The sequence below is a fragment of the Pteropus vampyrus genome, unplaced genomic scaffold (assembly GCF_000151845.1).
Source record: "Pteropus vampyrus isolate Shadow unplaced genomic scaffold, Pvam_2.0 Scaffold43, whole genome shotgun sequence".
Classification (NCBI taxonomy): Eukaryota; Metazoa; Chordata; class Mammalia; order Chiroptera; family Pteropodidae; genus Pteropus; species Pteropus vampyrus.
In genome coordinates, this window is record NW_011888824.1 from 2,375,208 (window position 1) to 2,393,164 (window position 17,957).

General features: G+C 36.0%; 1 protein-coding gene across 1 annotated transcript in view; it reads right to left on the reverse strand.

Annotated features, from left to right (window-relative positions):
- Positions 1 to 17,957, reverse strand: part of LAMA2 (laminin subunit alpha 2) — a 391,580-nt gene that overhangs the window by 89,798 nt on the left and 283,825 nt on the right. The window contains exons 37-41 of the mRNA XM_023529836.1: positions 16,539 to 16,701; positions 15,889 to 16,099; positions 6,285 to 6,401; positions 5,440 to 5,603; positions 4,006 to 4,144 (exon numbers count right to left, since the gene is read on the reverse strand). Of these exons, the coding sequence (XP_023385604.1) occupies positions 4,006 to 4,144; positions 5,440 to 5,603; positions 6,285 to 6,401; positions 15,889 to 16,099; positions 16,539 to 16,701 (794 nt within the window). The remainder of the gene's footprint in view (positions 1 to 4,005; positions 4,145 to 5,439; positions 5,604 to 6,284; positions 6,402 to 15,888; positions 16,100 to 16,538; positions 16,702 to 17,957) is intronic.

A 17,957-nucleotide genomic window follows, 5' to 3' on the forward strand; every position in this document is an offset into this window, starting at 1 on the left:
ATTATGGATTTATATCATTTTTCCATTTGTACTACACTAGTATAAAATTTAAATTCCAAAGAATATAGATATTGATAAGAAGTCAAAATTATTGTTTGACTTCTAAGTAGTGGATGATGGAATAAAACACAAGGCATATGGGAGTTAAAGTTTACAACTTGACTGACACTATATTTTATTGGGCTTTTTGGAAACGATATATACTCTGCTAATATTTGCCCAGCCCTTTATGTAGGAAATAAAAACTCAAAAATGACCTTGCAAGAATTCTTTATGTATTTGGGTTCATCCAATTACACAAAACAAATAGTAAATAATACAGACTGAAGAGAATACATGACCACATTTCTAAACAAACACTCATTAGAAATTCCTAATGTTTAATCATACTATTGAAAGATTCACAACGTTTAACTATATGATTAATTGACCAATAGCAGCAGTGTCAAAAGAATGTTGTTACTATAAGGACTCAAAAACTAATAAAAAGGAAATTATTGGAATATTAATAATATTAAGGAAAGAATGATAATAGGAAGAAACAAAATTTATAATAAAGAAAAAGAATAAAGTATGTAGGTAAAAGTTGGAAAGCATTATATTTATTAGCATGACAAATAAAACAAATGATTACTGCTAGTTTGAGGGCAAATTAGAATTCTATTTATCTCTGATTATCCTGTATATTGTTTCATAATGCTATTTACACATTAAGTACATTAACTATGTGGCTAAAAAATTTAAAGAGAAATTGAACATGTGGGCATGCTTTAGTACCTCATACTTATTAATAAGTAGTTCATAAGCACCTCATTTAAGCACCCTAACTGTGTCAATGGTAAGAGTAAGATATAATCTTATTTAATTGAAGATTGAATATTAAATTAGATTTAAAAATTAAATTCTGAGGTCTGGGGACTGTGCTATAGGAACTAAGCCAAGGGAGGGATCAGAAGAGACTGTATGATGTGCTTAATTAAAAGACAAACCTAATCCTCAAATTCTGATCTGCTATCTTCTCCCCCTGATTTGATTTCAGAAATCTAACTCTGATTAATTAAAAAAATCCCACATGATATCTACATTGAAACAGATATTCAGCCATTGTCTCAAACTGAATAGGAAAAATAATTATATTTTTCTTTTGAAATTTTCCTCTCTATTCAACTTATTTCTCATGGAACTGTAAATATCTTGTCAATTCTGAAAAACTAGAGCATAGCGGCCATTCTAGATTCTAGCAGATGATAGGGGGTAATCTACATTTATTGATCAGCTACTATACAGCAGGTTATCTATGTGAAAATCATAAAATATTATATATAAAACAGTGAGAGTGAAATACTCAGGGGGTCTTTTGTGGTTATCCATGTTTCTGTCTATTGGGTGTCTATTGTCAGTTTAAATTTTAATCCTGGAAACATTCTTCTCTGGAAAAATGAAGTAGAAATAAAGCAAAACAGCACAGCCACCAATGTGAAATGATGGCAGCAGGCCATAGAAGCTGACTGCACAGAGCAGAGAGCAAGCATAGAGGCCTAGCATCTTTCAAAGCCCAGGATGCTGGGGCTGTGCAGTTCATGTCTGACCCAAAAGTTCACTCCTAGGGGAGATGAAATTGGCCAAGGCAGTGCTCACTATGCTGTGTGCCTTGGCATATCTCACCCAGTGGGGACAATTTTTTTCTAACTCATCCAATGACTACACGGGATAGTGGAAGGGTCTAAACATCTCCTTCTCACAAGGAAGTGAACTGTCAGGAAGAAAACAAAAGGCTCCTCAGACATACGGATTATTTAATTTAAATTTTGAATTTTGAGCAAAAGACTGACTGTTTTCAGAAAACAATACCAAGAGAGTAAATAAAGTGTGGAGTAACTGTGCAGGGGAGATAAGTGGAAAATAAAACTATGATGGAGTAAAGAAAAGAAGATAAAAGAAGGCCTATGACTTTAGCATAAGACTCTTCACTTCAGCAGCATGGAAACCCTTCCCTAACCACACCAATATGGGTCTCCAACACTTACTCCCTCTCAGTCCTTTGCAGTTATTGTACTCTCACCTCGCTCAGTGGGAATAAGCCCGGAAGGAAGCACATTGAATCGGAAGAAAGCCAGGCCTCAGAAACGACAGGTATAGTGCAAGATGAAAGCCAGTCATGAGAATAAACACGGATCATTCACTGCAGGTGTTTTCACAGAACAGCGTGCCCCTCACTCTCTCGCGCTCACACATGGCAACTGGCAACCAGACCTTAAGTGCCCCCTAACCCTTCTCCACTGAAAATATCACTTTTTAGGACAAATCAGTCTTCTTTGTGTTTGCTGTTAGCCATTCAATAAATCAGTGATTCTCTTTAGCATTTATTTTGTAATTTTTCAGAAAGTTAATTACTTTTACAAAGTTTATGGAAAGAGAGAAGGAATCATGATAACAAGGGAACATGTAATGCATTACAACTCATCCTAGTTCTAAGTTTGAGATTGGCTATCCTGTCACGTATATATGGAATCGGTGGTGAGAAAAAGCACATATTACATTTCAGCGTAAAATCGAGAGTAACCTAAGTGTTAGGTTAGTATTAAATTTGGGTGAAATTAAACAGCTCTTTATCATAAAATGTTAAAAGTTTATAATGATAAAGCAATGATAATAGTAAAATTTTTATTGGTACAAAATATTGTGAATAGGCATAACAGATGTCAATTAGAATGACATTCATTTTTTTCATTTATTCATTCACGAATGCCTACTATTTGCCAAGCACTGTGCTAGATGCTGAAAATAGTCATCTAATAAAATATTGGTTAGATGAAAATGATGAACTTGGAAAATAGGGTCTTTAAAATAGAAAATTATCTGTGAGAAGATGGATAAATAATTTAGTTTAGATTTTAAAAATAGGTCCATTTTGAAAAGATCACTAAGCATAGGGAAGTTTCTGCAATAACTGTATCACTATTTTGTATAAGAACTAGAGAACATATGGCATTAGTGGAGCTCATTCCAGGTAAACCAAAACAGTAATAATTACTGATAAAATATGATGTTTTCATTATGACCACAAAATGAACCCTCTAAGATTGTGGTGGATGTCTCTAATATACCTGAGATCCAAGAAAGCATTTGTGTCCAATATCAAAGCAAAGAAAAGAAATACTGATCTATTTCTTTAACATCATTTATTTATACATATTTCATTTACAATCAAATGTTGAATAAAGTTATTATTTTCTGAAATTCTGTTGTATGTGGAAGATTCTACATGAAGCCAAAGGAGTAATCGATGGTTATGAACATTTTAACTCAGCATGTACTTTCTAGGAAATGTTTTTTGACCAAAAATAGTATTACCAAGGTTTATCACATAACTTACAAAATGTTGCTACATGTAAAAGATGAAGATTTGTCACTATTGAAGATACTTAGATAATGTGCTATACTTGAGACCTCCAAAACTCTAAAATGTTAGTTTAAAATTTATTTTGAACAATGGTAGCAGCCAAAGGTTACTTTGATGGCAAAAGTCTCGATAAAAATAGTATAGTTTAGAACTCTATGATCTAATGTGTTTTGTAACACATGTACTCTAAGTCAATCTTCACATATAACCAATTTGTGTGCAACTATAAGCACTGGTGTTAGTTTTCAAGGCACTTTCTTACTGATGACACTTGGAATAACAGTGATACATTTCCCTGTCCAGAATCTTATGTCTGACTGTTTTACTTCTGTGAGTTGGTAGAACAAACCTGTTTGGCATCTGTGATAATTTCAAGACCCTCATCAGTAGGGGTAGTAGAGGGTGACTGAGAAGAGTTCTGCTATGATTACAGTACATTGAAAGTTTGTTTTGGATAAAATTTTAAAAGCCTTTGAAAATAATTCAAAACTAATATTCTAACATACTAAAGTTTTCCAGAGCTCATTTAAATTGGAGAAACATAGTTTAGTTACTTATTCAAACCAATGGCTCTCTAGTTCACAATGCTATTTATTTCTTACCAGTGTTGTAGCTTCATGTGCAAGGCCTTTGGCTTCTTTGGCAATTTTCTCAGCTTCATCAATATAGTCTTTAATATTGCTGTAAGCTTTGAAGGCTGCAGTGGCATTGAAGGAGATGTTTTTAGCCTCATCAAGAATTCTGTTGGGATTACCCAAAAAAGAAAAAAAGAACACCAGAGTAGTTGATATTCAAATGAAGAACATTTTACTTATAACAAATATGGCTTTCAAATAACCATGGCCAATATAATTATAATAATTCCAAATGATAGTGAGCTATCTACTTACTATATTATGTTGTAGTTTTCAATTTAAACTCATATTCCTAAGTAATTCAACTATGAAATACTACCAACATATGAACTATTCATAGCATCCTCCAAAATGTTCTGAAATCATGTGCACCTTGCTCAGTGGGTGGTCCTTTATGTCATTTGTGAAGCACACCACACATTTCAGAGCATTTGTACCACGTTACTAGAATGAACTTCACAAAATCTCTCTAGGGTAGGTACATTTCCCAGATGAGGGTAAATGAACCTAGATAGCTTGTCTCAGGTCACATGTCTGACATGTTATTCATTAAGGTCTTGAGTCCAGCATCTGCTGACTTATAGCTTACTGTTCCATCCACTACCCTTCATGCTAAATTGGCAAAAGTTTGTCATAAAATGAACTGTGCTTGAATGATGCCCAGAGTCTTCAAACATCAATATTTCCTTTGTATCAATGAGTATTACATATTAGAACAGAACCTTACACATGTCATGTATTAAATACAGATTAACTGGGGAAATTTATCCCAGGGACTAATTGCAACTATATGATTGTAGGGAAAGTATACTAGTTATACCTCAAAGGCTGTTCATAAGTCAAACACACCTAACCACTTGTCCCTCCCTCCTCTGACCCATATCAGAATCCTAGATATAGTGAGCTGTTATTTCACAGAGGAATTTATAGTGTCTCCCGGGAGTTTGAAAAGAAAAAAAGACTTAAAGATTATATATGGGGCCACATTTTCAAAATCTACCCTTTTAACAATAAATGGTTTAATTCCATTAAAAATACAAAACTGAAATTTGAAGCAGAATGTGTGTTTATATGTTATTATTTAAAATGCTAATAAGGCAACCACTGTGCTCTCTAATAAAGAACAAAAAACATTTTTTCTAAGTGTAGCCTAGGGCTATGCTCTCTCCCTATCAAGCCATATTTGAATCCACTTTTAACTCAAATTTTTGATGCTGCTCCAGCAGAGCTTTTCCCAGACCCTCCTAATTAGGCTCTTCCACAAAAAGGCCATGTAGTTCATATCGTATATTCATAATTACAGAAATCAAGCATTGAAAGCAATTCTCTACCACTTCTGTCAGTCGAATCTTTTGGACAAGTGTCAAGATACAGAGACATTTCCAGCAACAAATGACATACCCATCAAGGACAGCAGATGAATCATTCAATTGAGCTGCGTGGCTCTCAGCTTGGGACACCCTCTCAGCAAGCTTCCTGTCTTTTATTTCCTGAGAGAGGTCATCTATTTTATCTTTCAACTCTTCAGACATGGGTGGCAATTTAGTTTGAATATCTTCAACATACTGTTACATGGAGAAAAGAGGGCATTTTAAGTAAATGAATCCAAGCCTTCTCTTACTTACTAATTTTCCTCTAAGATATAATTACACATTCTTAGCTTTTTATGAAGCTTCAAATTTACTAACATAGCAACAAGAAAATAGAGAATAAAAGATGTTACTTGATGAAAGACATTAGGAAATATATGAAGCCAATTTATACCAAGAAGAACTTATCTTTAAAAAAATGCTAATTCATAGGTATAAATGCATAAATGATCATATTGGGACCATTTATATTTCTATTAATATATATCACGGTTTCTACTACATTAGACAGTTTATTCAAAATCTGTTGTAGATTTTCATTTCTATTTTAACTAATGTTATATGAATATTGAAGAAGATTTTAAATACTGTCCTAGGAACAAGAAATGCCCTTCATCATTGGAAAAAAAATACAGGTTTGTGGGAGTGGATGAGTACCTATTTCCTGGAAGAACAATGTGAAGTTCTAATTGTTGCCAATAGGTGGTCATGGTTATAACAGAATAATGCAAGAACAATTTTATACTCATGAGAAAAAAATAGTATTTGCTTAAATAGCATTTGCTTATAATACCGATATTTCTCATTTGTTCTCATTTATTAAAGCCTATGTCGTTATCATTTTTCTTTTTACTTTGGGTTTTATCAAATACTCACATCTATGACTGAGTTGATTTCATCTGCAAGACGGTTGGCTTCATCAAGTATGTCATTGCCTTCTTTTAAAGTGTTCTCAGTTTGCCGTTTGCCACTTTCAATAGCCTCTTTCTTTTTCTGTAGTACAGTACGAACAAAACATCAAAATGCCTTTGGGTAAAACCCTATCCAGCCCTGTACTCCTGACTTCCCTGAGCTGTCTGAACAAAGGCGTTGCAAACAAGGCATGTCATGCTGACAATGAGACTAGATGAGAGTAATACAAACTATTCAGCCAGTCCTCCAAGAGTTATTTTATTCAAATGCCTGTACAGGTACTTCCTTCATCTCACTGTGGGAAAGTCATCCAAGAGAAGAAAAGTTATATGATCATAGCTGAGGAATTAAAAACTATTTTTAAAGCAAGATGAATATCCATTTTTTAACTAAAATGGAAGAGGCTGAGTATATCATACAGTGTGGTAGTACACTGAATTAGACTGGAACTGGATACTGAATGCCAGAATATATGTCCAAATGACTACTTTGTCAGTATAAACATAAGCAGTTTCATTCTATGGAAGCTATGTAAAAAATTGAAAGAAATAGGATTTTTAAGGGAATTTATAAGAAATACTTTTCAAAAAAAAGAGAAACTTTCACATGGGAGAAGAAACAATGGATTGTTCTATAGGAAGAGAGCAAACTCTCAATTTTCTTTGAAACTGATAGCTAGTCTCAAAACTACACGAAACTCATTTCTAGCCTAGAAGAGTAAAATCATGGAGAGAGAAATAGTGCTGTTTATTTATTGGGATCATAACTTTATCTATTTTTATCTTTTTTACTTCTAACAGATTTATATTCTTCCAATCACCTTTTTAACCTGTGGATTTAACCGCATCAATCACAATTTAAGCCTCTGCCATTTATGTCTTTTATATAAATGATAATGCTACTTTATATATTCATTTTGATCTCAGTATGTGCTAGGTATTTTAGAGGCTTTTCTAATTTAATTCTACACTAACTATGAGTCCTGTGTTTACTACCTTTGAAAGAAAATTGAACAAGTTAAGTGATTTACCCAAGGTAACACAGTTAGCACAATGTAATTAAGATTTGAACCCTGGTCTGCCTAAAGATAGAGTCTCGGTCTTGAGCTATGAAAACATCGACTCTCCTTTTATAGAAATCATGTTTCTTATCTGTACTGGGGTAGCACTAATTTCACACCCCTCTTCCCCTACCTCTTTACTAACCACTTCAACATGCTACCAAGTACATATATCTTTTTCCTGCCTCTGAGCCTTTATACTTGCAGTTCCTTTAACCATGTGCTCTTTCCCAGTTCTCTGTCTTTCATCCACCTCCATTCTCTGCTCATGGTCACTGCTCTGATCACCTATGTAAAATAGCTCATCTTCACCCCAATTATTTTCTATATATTAGAGTATAATGATTACAAACTACATTCAGGCAATGGCCTGACTATGCTAGGATCCCACTCTGCACACTCACAACCTAAGAAACCTGGGCAAGTAATTTAGCCTCATGTGAAATGTTTGGTCCCTCACTACTCAAAATGTGGCCCACTGACCAGCAACATCAGCACCACCTGGAAGTGTGTTAGAAATGTACAATCTCAGAGATGGGAAAAAATGGTGTAGATGATATAGGCTTTGTTCATCCCTTTTGTGATCAAATCAAAGTTGTGATAGAAACATGGAGCAAACAGCAAGGAAAGTCACCTGGGATCTAGACGAACAGAAGCACTACAGCTAGGGATAAAAATAATTAATCACCCTGCAACGGTAGAAGGTAGGAGGGGGCAAAGACATGAGGCTATCTGTCTCCAGTGGCTGAGTGAGATAGAGGCTGGGGCAGTGGCAATTGGCAGCTGCAGACGCCTCTTAAAGGGGCCCTGTCGGCCAGAGGACTTTCATGGTGATGGACCTACTTACTCTGAGCACCAGCACCCAGTTGGCTGCTCAGGAGGCCCCAGAGACTTACAAGGGGACACTGAATTGACAGACAGAGGGCTGGAGGTGAGGCTTTCTCCCAGGCCAAAGTGCCTGAGGCATCCATTGTTCCTCTGTTGAGCCCTTCCCCCTCCCAGTCTGTGGACACAGCACCGCTGTAGCTGAGACATCATCGAACTGGATAATAGAGGTCGCTCCACCCAGAGGACTCCCTGAAACTCCTCCTCCTCAAATCACGGCCCTACCCAAGCCATATCCAAGTGTATCCTCGGTGAGTCAGGTGCTCCTTGCTGAGCAGCGTCTAGACTCAAACTGGTGGCAGCTGGCCTTGGTTTCTGGTGTGGTGTCTTGAGGCAACTATAAGCACAATATCTGTGGATTGCTTGATGAATCTTAACAGGTGGCCCCCGAGGGGCAGAGGCTTGGGCTAAATTTGGCCTGCAGCTGAACCCCTCTCAGGACTATGCCACTGGACACCTACTTCACAAATCCCCACTAATAAGACCGGGAGACTTAGGAGCTTTGCTTAGTACATAGAAAAGACAAGGAAAGGCAGCCAAAATGGGAAGACAAAGAAGCAGAAACCACAGGAGAGAACAGAGATCCAGAAATAATGGAGTCAAGCAATCTAACAGATGCAGAGTTCAAAACACTGGTTATAAAGATGTTCAATGAACTTAGGGAAAGTGTAGATGAATTCAGTGAGAACTTTAACAAAGAGATAAAAAATATAAAAATGAAAATGGAAATTATAAAAGGGAACCAGTCAGAAATGAAGAACACATTATCTGAGATGAAGAGTATATTAGATGGAATAAAAAGAGTAGATAAAGGAGAGGATTGAACCACTGATATAGTGGATGGGGAAGCCAAGGACACTCAATCAGAATGGTAAAAAAAACAAAAAAAGAAGAAGTCAAGACTATAATCATAATAATTTAAGGAGCCTATGGGATATCATTAAATGTAAAAATATCTATGTCATAGGGGTACGTGAAGTAAAACAAGACATTGAAGAGCTATTTGAAGAAATAATGATGAAGGAAATAGACATACAACCCCAGGAAGCTCAGAGAATCTCAAGAAAGAGGAACCCAAAGAGGCCCACATCAAGACATATCATAATTAAAATGCCAAAGGTTAAATACAAAGAGAGAATCTTAAAAGCAGGAAGAGAAAAGGAGTTAGTTACCTACAAGAGAGCCCCCACAAGACTGGCAGCTGATTTCCCAAAAGACACTAGGCAGGATAGAAGGGCTTGGCATAAAATATGATGAAAACCTAGGATATACAACCAAGAATACTTTATCCAGCAAAGCTATAATTTAGAGTCGAAGGACAGATAAGGAGTTCTCAGAGAAAAATAAGCTAAACAAATTTATTGACACCAAGCCAGTATTACAGGAAATGTTGGAGGGACTTCTTTAAGAAGAAAAAGACACGCATCAAAAACATGAATAAAGAATGGTAATAACTACATTTCTATCACCAAGTACCTCAAATGGAAAAGAATTAAGCGCTCTAACCAAAAGGTAGAGTAGCTGAATGGTTAAGAAAACAAGACCCCTATGTATACGCTTTATGAAAGACTCACTTTAGATTAAAAGACACACACAGACTAAAAGGAAGGGGATGGAAAAAGATATGGCCTTGATGGACCTGGAGGGTATTGTGCTGAAAGAAATGGGTCGGATAGACAAAGACAAATATTGCATGATTTCACGTACATGTGGAATCTAAGGAACAAAATAAATAACAACAAAAGCGGAAATAAACTCATAGATACAGAGAATAGCTTGAGAGCTACTGGATGAGAGAGGGGCTGGGAGGGATGGCAAAAAAGGAAAAGGGATTGAGAGGTACAAATGGATAATTGCAGAATAGACATGGAGACGTAGAATGTAGCATGGGGAAGATGGTTAATAATGTGGTAACAAATGTGTAAGGGGAATGGGGGTAATAGATTTAGTGGGTGATCTCTTTGCAAGTTATGTGGATCTCTGATCTCTATGCTATACTACTGAAACTGGTATACTATTGTATGCCAACTATAATTAAAAAAAAAATCATCGAATTGTACAATGTAAATATGAATAACTAACTGTCTATTATATTTCAATAAAGTTGGGAAAAAAGTATAATCTCAACACCCTTTGGTAATTACCAACTCAGAGTCTGCATTTTAACAAGAACCCCAGGTGTTATACACAGTAAAATTTGAGAAGAACTGTCTTAGAACTTTGCCCGGTACACAATAACACGATGTAATTGTTGACTATTATAATTATCTTGTTTTGTTTCTCTTCTTAGCACTCATTTATCTGAGTTATATTCTATTAGGTGGCCATAAACCATATAAACATAGATATTATTTTATTTTTTGTATAGATTGAACCATCTTGATTCCTTCTAAATTGGTGTTGCTGATTTTCATTAAATAACATGCTAAAACACACGTTATTTAATGAAAATCAGCAACACCAATTCATCACAAAATGTACAAGGACTAGTGGAAATACACAGCCTATTGGACTGCATATAGCTTATGAAAATAACATCCTGAATGCATCAGGCAATGTCATTGAATGTATCAATTATTCTGTATATCACCCCTTTCTCCAGAGTTTATGGCCATATTATATACTATTTATTTATTGTTTTAGTGACTATCTTCCTCACTACAATATAAGTTCCGTAAAAACAGTCTTATGTGTCATTGTATCTCCAATACTGAGAAAAGTTTCCTCAATAAATCTTTTTGAATGAATAAATAAAATTAGAGTCCATGCCTGGGACATGCGCTGGTGATCCTTGGCTTATCAGCTACTCCCACTTCTGGCTAACATGAAGGGAGTTTCCATATGTCATTCCCTCTTCAAGGACAACAAACATATGAGCAGTCCTGATGCTCCTGATTACAAGTCATATTTTATTTTCCAAGGGTCTGATTTTTTTTTTACATAACTACCAATTTTAGTCCTTAGTTTTTGCATGAACTGATTTAAAGTTATCCCATGTACAGACATTCAAGAATTTTTTCAACATGGTTCATTGATTTTAATCAATCATGCTAATTTAAAATGCTGTATCAATGGGAGGGAGGTATTTCCACCCGTATATGAGGTGAAGAGCTACATACATTTTGGTTTCAACTAAGTAGTGAGTTAGAATCTTTATAAAAGCTTTATTCGAGTTCCTTTAAGGAACTGATTGTTATGCAATATCAGAATGTGTTCTTTATTATGCTAAAGAAGAAATAATGATTTAGAGATTAAGATTTCAGAAGTGGCTAATTTTCAGATTAGCCACTGACAGAATCTAGCTTTGAGCCAAAGAAAGATGGAGTTTCAGCACTCCCAAATATTAATAAAAGTATAAATACAATATGTATTTGTGTTTGTTTTATGGTACTTTATTTATTCATTGAAAAAAAGAACATTTCTGTTCTTTGTGCCAGGCACTGTTCTAGGCCCTGGGGAGAGATTGGACAAGAAGATATGTTTCTCATGGCTTATCTGGAGGAGAAAGAAAATGAATGAGTAAATTAATGTATATTTTTAAGTAATGATGAATGATATAAAAGTAAATAAAGGGAGAGAATAAATATAGAATGATGTAGGATATAAAATTCCTAAGGTATGAAGTCTCAGGTGTTTGGGGAACAAAAAGGTAGCCCAGGTATAGAGAATTATTCTCCAAAAGTAAGCAATAAGCATAATTGATTCTACACAGATAACAAAGTTGATCATATTTCTACTTTTAACTTCTAATTAGATCTTAATTCATTCCAGAGCTCTGTAAGTTTAACATTGTATGTGTGTGTGTGTCTGTGTCTGTGTGTGTCTGTGTGTGGGAGTATGTGTGTGTGTGGAATAAAAACCCACAAAAGCTAACTTCCTGTCTATACTTTATCTAACAACTCACTCTTTCTTCGCAATCCTTCCCTTTGCAAGGTTATAATATTTGAGGACAGACTGTCCAATACATGTTCCCTCGCTTAACCGAATTGCTCATCTTCTCTTTGCCCATTGGCCTAGAGTTTCTTCTGCCCTCTCTCAATTGCTGGAACTGCCATTCTAACTCTGTCAGCTTCTAGAAGGCTGCATTCAAAGCCTTCTCTAATATGGCTCCACATGCTATTTCCAGAGCCATCTTCTGCATCAGACTTTTATGCAGCTTATGAATGAGCTTTATTGCTCCATTTGACATTGCCTAAGATCAACTTATACTTTCAGAGCTCTGTGTTTGAGTTCATGTTGCTCCATGATTTCTATGAATCTTTTGCTGATTCTCCCAACCCATATTAATCACAGGATTACATATATTGAAAGGTTAAAGTGCCTGAATTTTTAGGAGACCATAAATTTTACGAGGCCAGGAGTCATTTTTATTCAACCTCAAATACTCTGGTCACCAACAGCACCATGATATGGTAGGTATTCAACAGACATTTAAATATTATTCCAGCCTACTTTCCTAGCCTTATATCACACTATTTCACAATATGAAACCAATTCTCCAGTTTACATGAACTACTCACAAATCCCCCAAATGTAATTTTAATCTATGGTTCCAATATTTCGATTACATATGATAGCTTTCAAGACAAAAACAAAATTCCTTAGCTTAGTCTCAGAATGCAATTCTCTTATAACTCAAGGTCTAGACCTTCTTTACATTTGCTGGCTTTCTATCCCTTCACTTGCTCACATGCAGTCTTCATTCCAATCCTAACAAACCACTGACTTTTCCCCCAATTGTCTTACTTTTCTTTTTTCCCTATGCCTTGGCATATGTTTTTCTCTATTTCAGGATATTCTTACCCTTCTACTTTGACTAGCTAATGCCCACCCTTTGAGACTTACCACTCGTGTCAAGTCCTCTATGAAACCCATTCTAAACCCAGGGGTGATTTCAATGCCCTTCCTTTGCTTGCCTCTATCATTAGTGTAGTGCATAGAATGATTTACTTGTGTGTATCTCCCACTAAATACAAGTCACTTAAAGTCATAAAGCTAGTGTTTTATTCTTAGTATCAATGGTTCTCGAATTTAAGGCTGCATATAAATAACTGGAGATATTCTTAAAACACAGGTTGCTGGGCCCCGTTTGCAGTTTCTAAGTTGACAGTTTTGGGCGGGGCCCGATAATGTGCATTTTTAACAAGTTTCTAGGTGATGCTAATGCTGCTGTTCCAAGGACAATACCATGAGGACCAACCTCCTCCCCACACCCCTAGATTCAGATGAAATGATCAATTTTTATGTTTAGCACATTTTCTGAACTTAGTAGGGGCTTAATACAGGTTTTTACTAATAAAAATTACATGCTTACTTCCTTAAAAATAAACAAAAAACCATTTGAGTTCAGTCTTCATTATATCACCTCCTTGGTGGGCACAGGACCAATGAAGTTATTTATTTAAAAAACAGCTCATTATTCAATCAAATGAATTAAATATGTCGGTTGTTCTCAAACCTGTATGTGCATCATATTAACCCCAAGAGAGGTTTAGAATATGGACCCTGGGCTATACCCCAGAATAGCCAACTCAGACTCTGGGGTGAGAGCCCAGAGAACCCTGCTGTTTAACAAACTCTCCAGGGGATTTTTCTTTAGCTAGACTAGTACCAGCCTTGGTAATCAATGTTAATCAGCCTTGGCAAACAACCTTAAATAAGCTGTGACTTACTCATGTTAATTTAATCAGTTTATGTATTTACTCCAGTAAGTTTTTAACAAACCTTTACTTAAGCATGACATATAAAATGAAAATGTGAAAAGGACTACCTAGAACTTTAATACTGACTTGCATAAGCTCCAGGCATCTCTAGGGGGTCCCAAGAAAGATGGCTCCTAGTTATAAACATCACTAAAAGGGAGGAATAGCTGAAAGCACCATTTACTGTGCCACTATAACTCTTCTTGAAATACTTCCCAAATGCTTATTATACTTTCCACACAGGTAATTTTAATTTCTTAAACTGTTGCCATAAAACGAAGAGGTGCACCTCCGGGTAAGTTACACCACTGGTGTGTAACCGAGCAGGATGAATCATGCTGGAGCTGGTGATATGACAACGGCCCAGCATCCTGTCTTGCAAGACAGTGCTTTTTCTTTAATATTGCTCGCATGTCAGTAGACTCCAAATTGGTTCAGATTAGATACATCAGCTGAAGAAAAAGTGAGCCTCTTCAATCTTTTATCAAAATGACAAGGCTAAGTCTCAGGAGAGGGACTCAGAAAAAAATACTTAAAAACAAATTAATTTGTCTTCTTCTTAATCCAAAGAAAAATGGAAAGAAATGAGTAGATTAAAAATATCCAGATTCGTTTTATTTAACTGTCATTCCACAAACATTTTTGAGAGCATAACATATGCCAGGGAGTGTTCAGTTGTAGTTGAAAGTGAGATTATATGTTAGAGGAGATATAGGTCTGCTGCTGTTTTTATATCTGTTGGGATCAAATATTTTGAAAACAGCAAAGGTAAGTATAGTTCTGGGGAGAAATTTGTTGCTTTTTAAATACCAAATACAGGTTTGTGCCATCTTGTGCTGAATTTACTCTTGGGAAGAGTGATTATTTTTCCACGTTAAGTATTGAAATACAAATAGAGGTGACAGAGAGAGACAGAGACAGAGACAGACAGAGAGATAGAGACAGACAGAGACAGAGACAGGCAGAGAGACAGAGACAGACAGAGACAGAGACAGACAGAGAGACAGAGACAGAGACAGACAGAGATTCAGAGACAGACAGAGAGAGACAGAGTGAGAGATGGAGAGAGAGAAAAAGACACAGAGAGACACACAGAGAGTGACACAGAGAGTGACAGAGAGACAGAGAGAGGGAGAAAGACAGAGAGACAGAGGCAAAGATGTGAAGGAATCTGTTCTAGTTCCAACCTCATCAGCACCCTGACAAAGGCAGAGGCTGGCTGCCCGTTATTGCCTGAGGACAGAAGTACCTCTAGTCTGTGAGGAAAAGAAAGGAATTAACTCAGACTTGACCTGTTCATGTTAGACCCTTGTAAAATATAATTTGCATAGAACATATGGCAAAGAGAAAGAGAACCAAAATCTTCCCAAGCTCTGGTCTCTCAATGAGCTGTTCCTTGTGTGTCCAGATTTCATCAGAAAATACTTGGCACTTCTGTGATTTATGGCAGCCATGCCTAAACCATGGTTAGTGATTTAGGTTGGGTAGACTATAAAATCATGATATTAGTACTTGAAGGGACTCTAGATGTTCTCTAGTATAATGCACTTAATAGTATAATGTATAAGTTGGGGAACTGATGCTTTAACTGACTTGCCCAGGCTTGTACTTCTAGTTAGTGGAACAGTTGTCATTAAAACTAAGGTCTTCTGACTCCCAGTAAAGAGCTCCTTCTGCTGTGACACGTTTTTAAAAAATCTTCAATAGTTTACATTTGAACTTTTAAAATGTTATTTGATTTTATGAGCAATAATCGTTGATTTAAAAAGAAAGATAAACCATTCCCTGTTCTGCTTCTTAAGTCTCCTTTCGGAGTTGTCATTCTTGATCTCTATAAATGTGCATCAAATTGACTTAGCCAGCCATGTTCAACCCCCACCCTACACCCCTAGATTCAGATGAAAGAGGCCCTAAGACTCACCTCTAAAGCAGTCATGTTTTTCTGGTTTACTGTAGATAAGCGATTAGCTTCTCTGATTTTATATGTGGCTTCTCTCAATAGGTCCCAAGCATCATCAAGCTTGTTTTCGTAATCTGTCAATTTCTCCTGGAGATCTTTCTCCATTTCTTCGGTTTTCTCCCGGGACTCTCCAAACAGCTTATTCACTTTCTTCAACAGGCTTTCTGCAGCTCTGCAAGCAGCCCAGCCCAATAATAGACAGTAAGCTCTTGTCATGCTTCAGGGTCTATTGGTATTAAACTTTGTTACAAAGAGATGCTAAGATGAAAAGAATGGAAAAATAAGACAGTATTTAAAGAAGACTGACTATATGCTAAACCAAGTTTAAAACTGATACCGGAAAAGTAGCAAGATCACTTAAATTAAAGAACAAAAAAGACACACATTAGTAATTTGCTAGTAATATAAATTTATTTGATTATTTTATATATAGGCAAAAACACGCTTTCAATCCATTTTAGAGCAAGATCAATCACAACTAAGTAAAATAATAAAAAATAAATAGCAAAGTATCTTATACTCATATATGTGATGGGAACTTTAGAAAACTGTAACTAACAGTTTGGAAAGGTCAGTTTATCAAATGAAAACATCATATAGCATCTACTCACACCAGCTCATCTTCAGCCACTTCTTTCTGTGTATCTAGATTTTTCCTCCGCAATTCTCCCATCATCTGATCAATCTCTTTCTGAAGCCCTTGCAAATTTCTCTCAAAGGCCTTGTCTTGAATTCCTAGAGTTTCATTTAGTTTTATAGCTTTTTCATTTACAGCTGCAGGAGTAAAAAAAATTTTGCAAATTGATAAACAAAAGTGCCACATGCAAAAATGCCACTGAGTATCTGCTCTTCCCCACCATCCCCAAATGCAATGTAGCCTGCTGTGATGTTCCAGTGGGGAAACAGAGGCAGTTAATACAAAAATCCTTAATAAACAGGGAAATATGACATGCTTATCCACATTATATTTATTTTTGAGGTGTTTCTACTTCAAAAGGAAGAAATAAAAAAAAAAAATGGATCGAATCCTCTTCAGGTAAAGGGTAAAAACTGAGATTTAGCATAACATTTAGAAGCTGAAAATGTATGGTCTACATTGCTGATAAGACAGAATTATATTCAGTTAATTTTAAAATACTGAGCACAGAAATACTATCGGTGACGTGATATCTGAAAATGAACCTACCTTCGAACGCCCACACAGTATTGTGCTCATGTTTTTAAAGAAGTGAGGAAAGGAGCGCTGGTCTAGGGACAAATATTATAGATTAGGGCTCAAAGATACCTTCCAGCGATACATCCATCGTAAGGGTCTGTGTTTATTATGCATTTAATGAGGTTTCAAACTGTGCTCTTTGGAAATTTAAGATTCTCCAGGTGCTTCAGGTATTCTACAAATGATGTCTATTCTGCCAAAAATTTCTTTTATTTGTTGGTATTCTGGGAAAATATTCATTTGAAAAAAGAATGCCATGTCAAATAAAAATTTAAAAAATTGGTGAATTGAAACATTTTCGCAGTACTACCATTAGTTTTAAACCAAGTTTTCCTGAAGTGTGTTCTATGGAACATTAATTTAACAAACTGAAAGGAGGTGTTTTGATTTTTAACTCTTTGGCCTGCCGAACTTTTACTTCTATAATATTACCTAGGAGAATCTCTAGAATGAGGGATCTGGGTTGGACAAGAGGCATTTTCTACTATTCAAAGTTGCATCCTAAGACCTCTTGAAGATGCAAAGAATCCTGAAAATTCGTTTCTATTCTTGGAGAAATTTTTCTGATTAGGACTGACTGATAAGAGTCATTCCAAGAATAGTATGGGCAGAGCTCCTGAAACAGTTGTACATGGTCAGGTCAAGTAGTGGGATGGTGGGAAAGTATAGTTCTGACGTGTGTGATACCCAAATGAGCATCATCAACATCACTTATTAACTTATTAGAAATGCAGATTTTAGGCCCCACTCCAGACCTACTGAGTCAAAAATTCCAGGGGCAGGGACAAGCAATCTGTGTTTTAACAAATCTTCC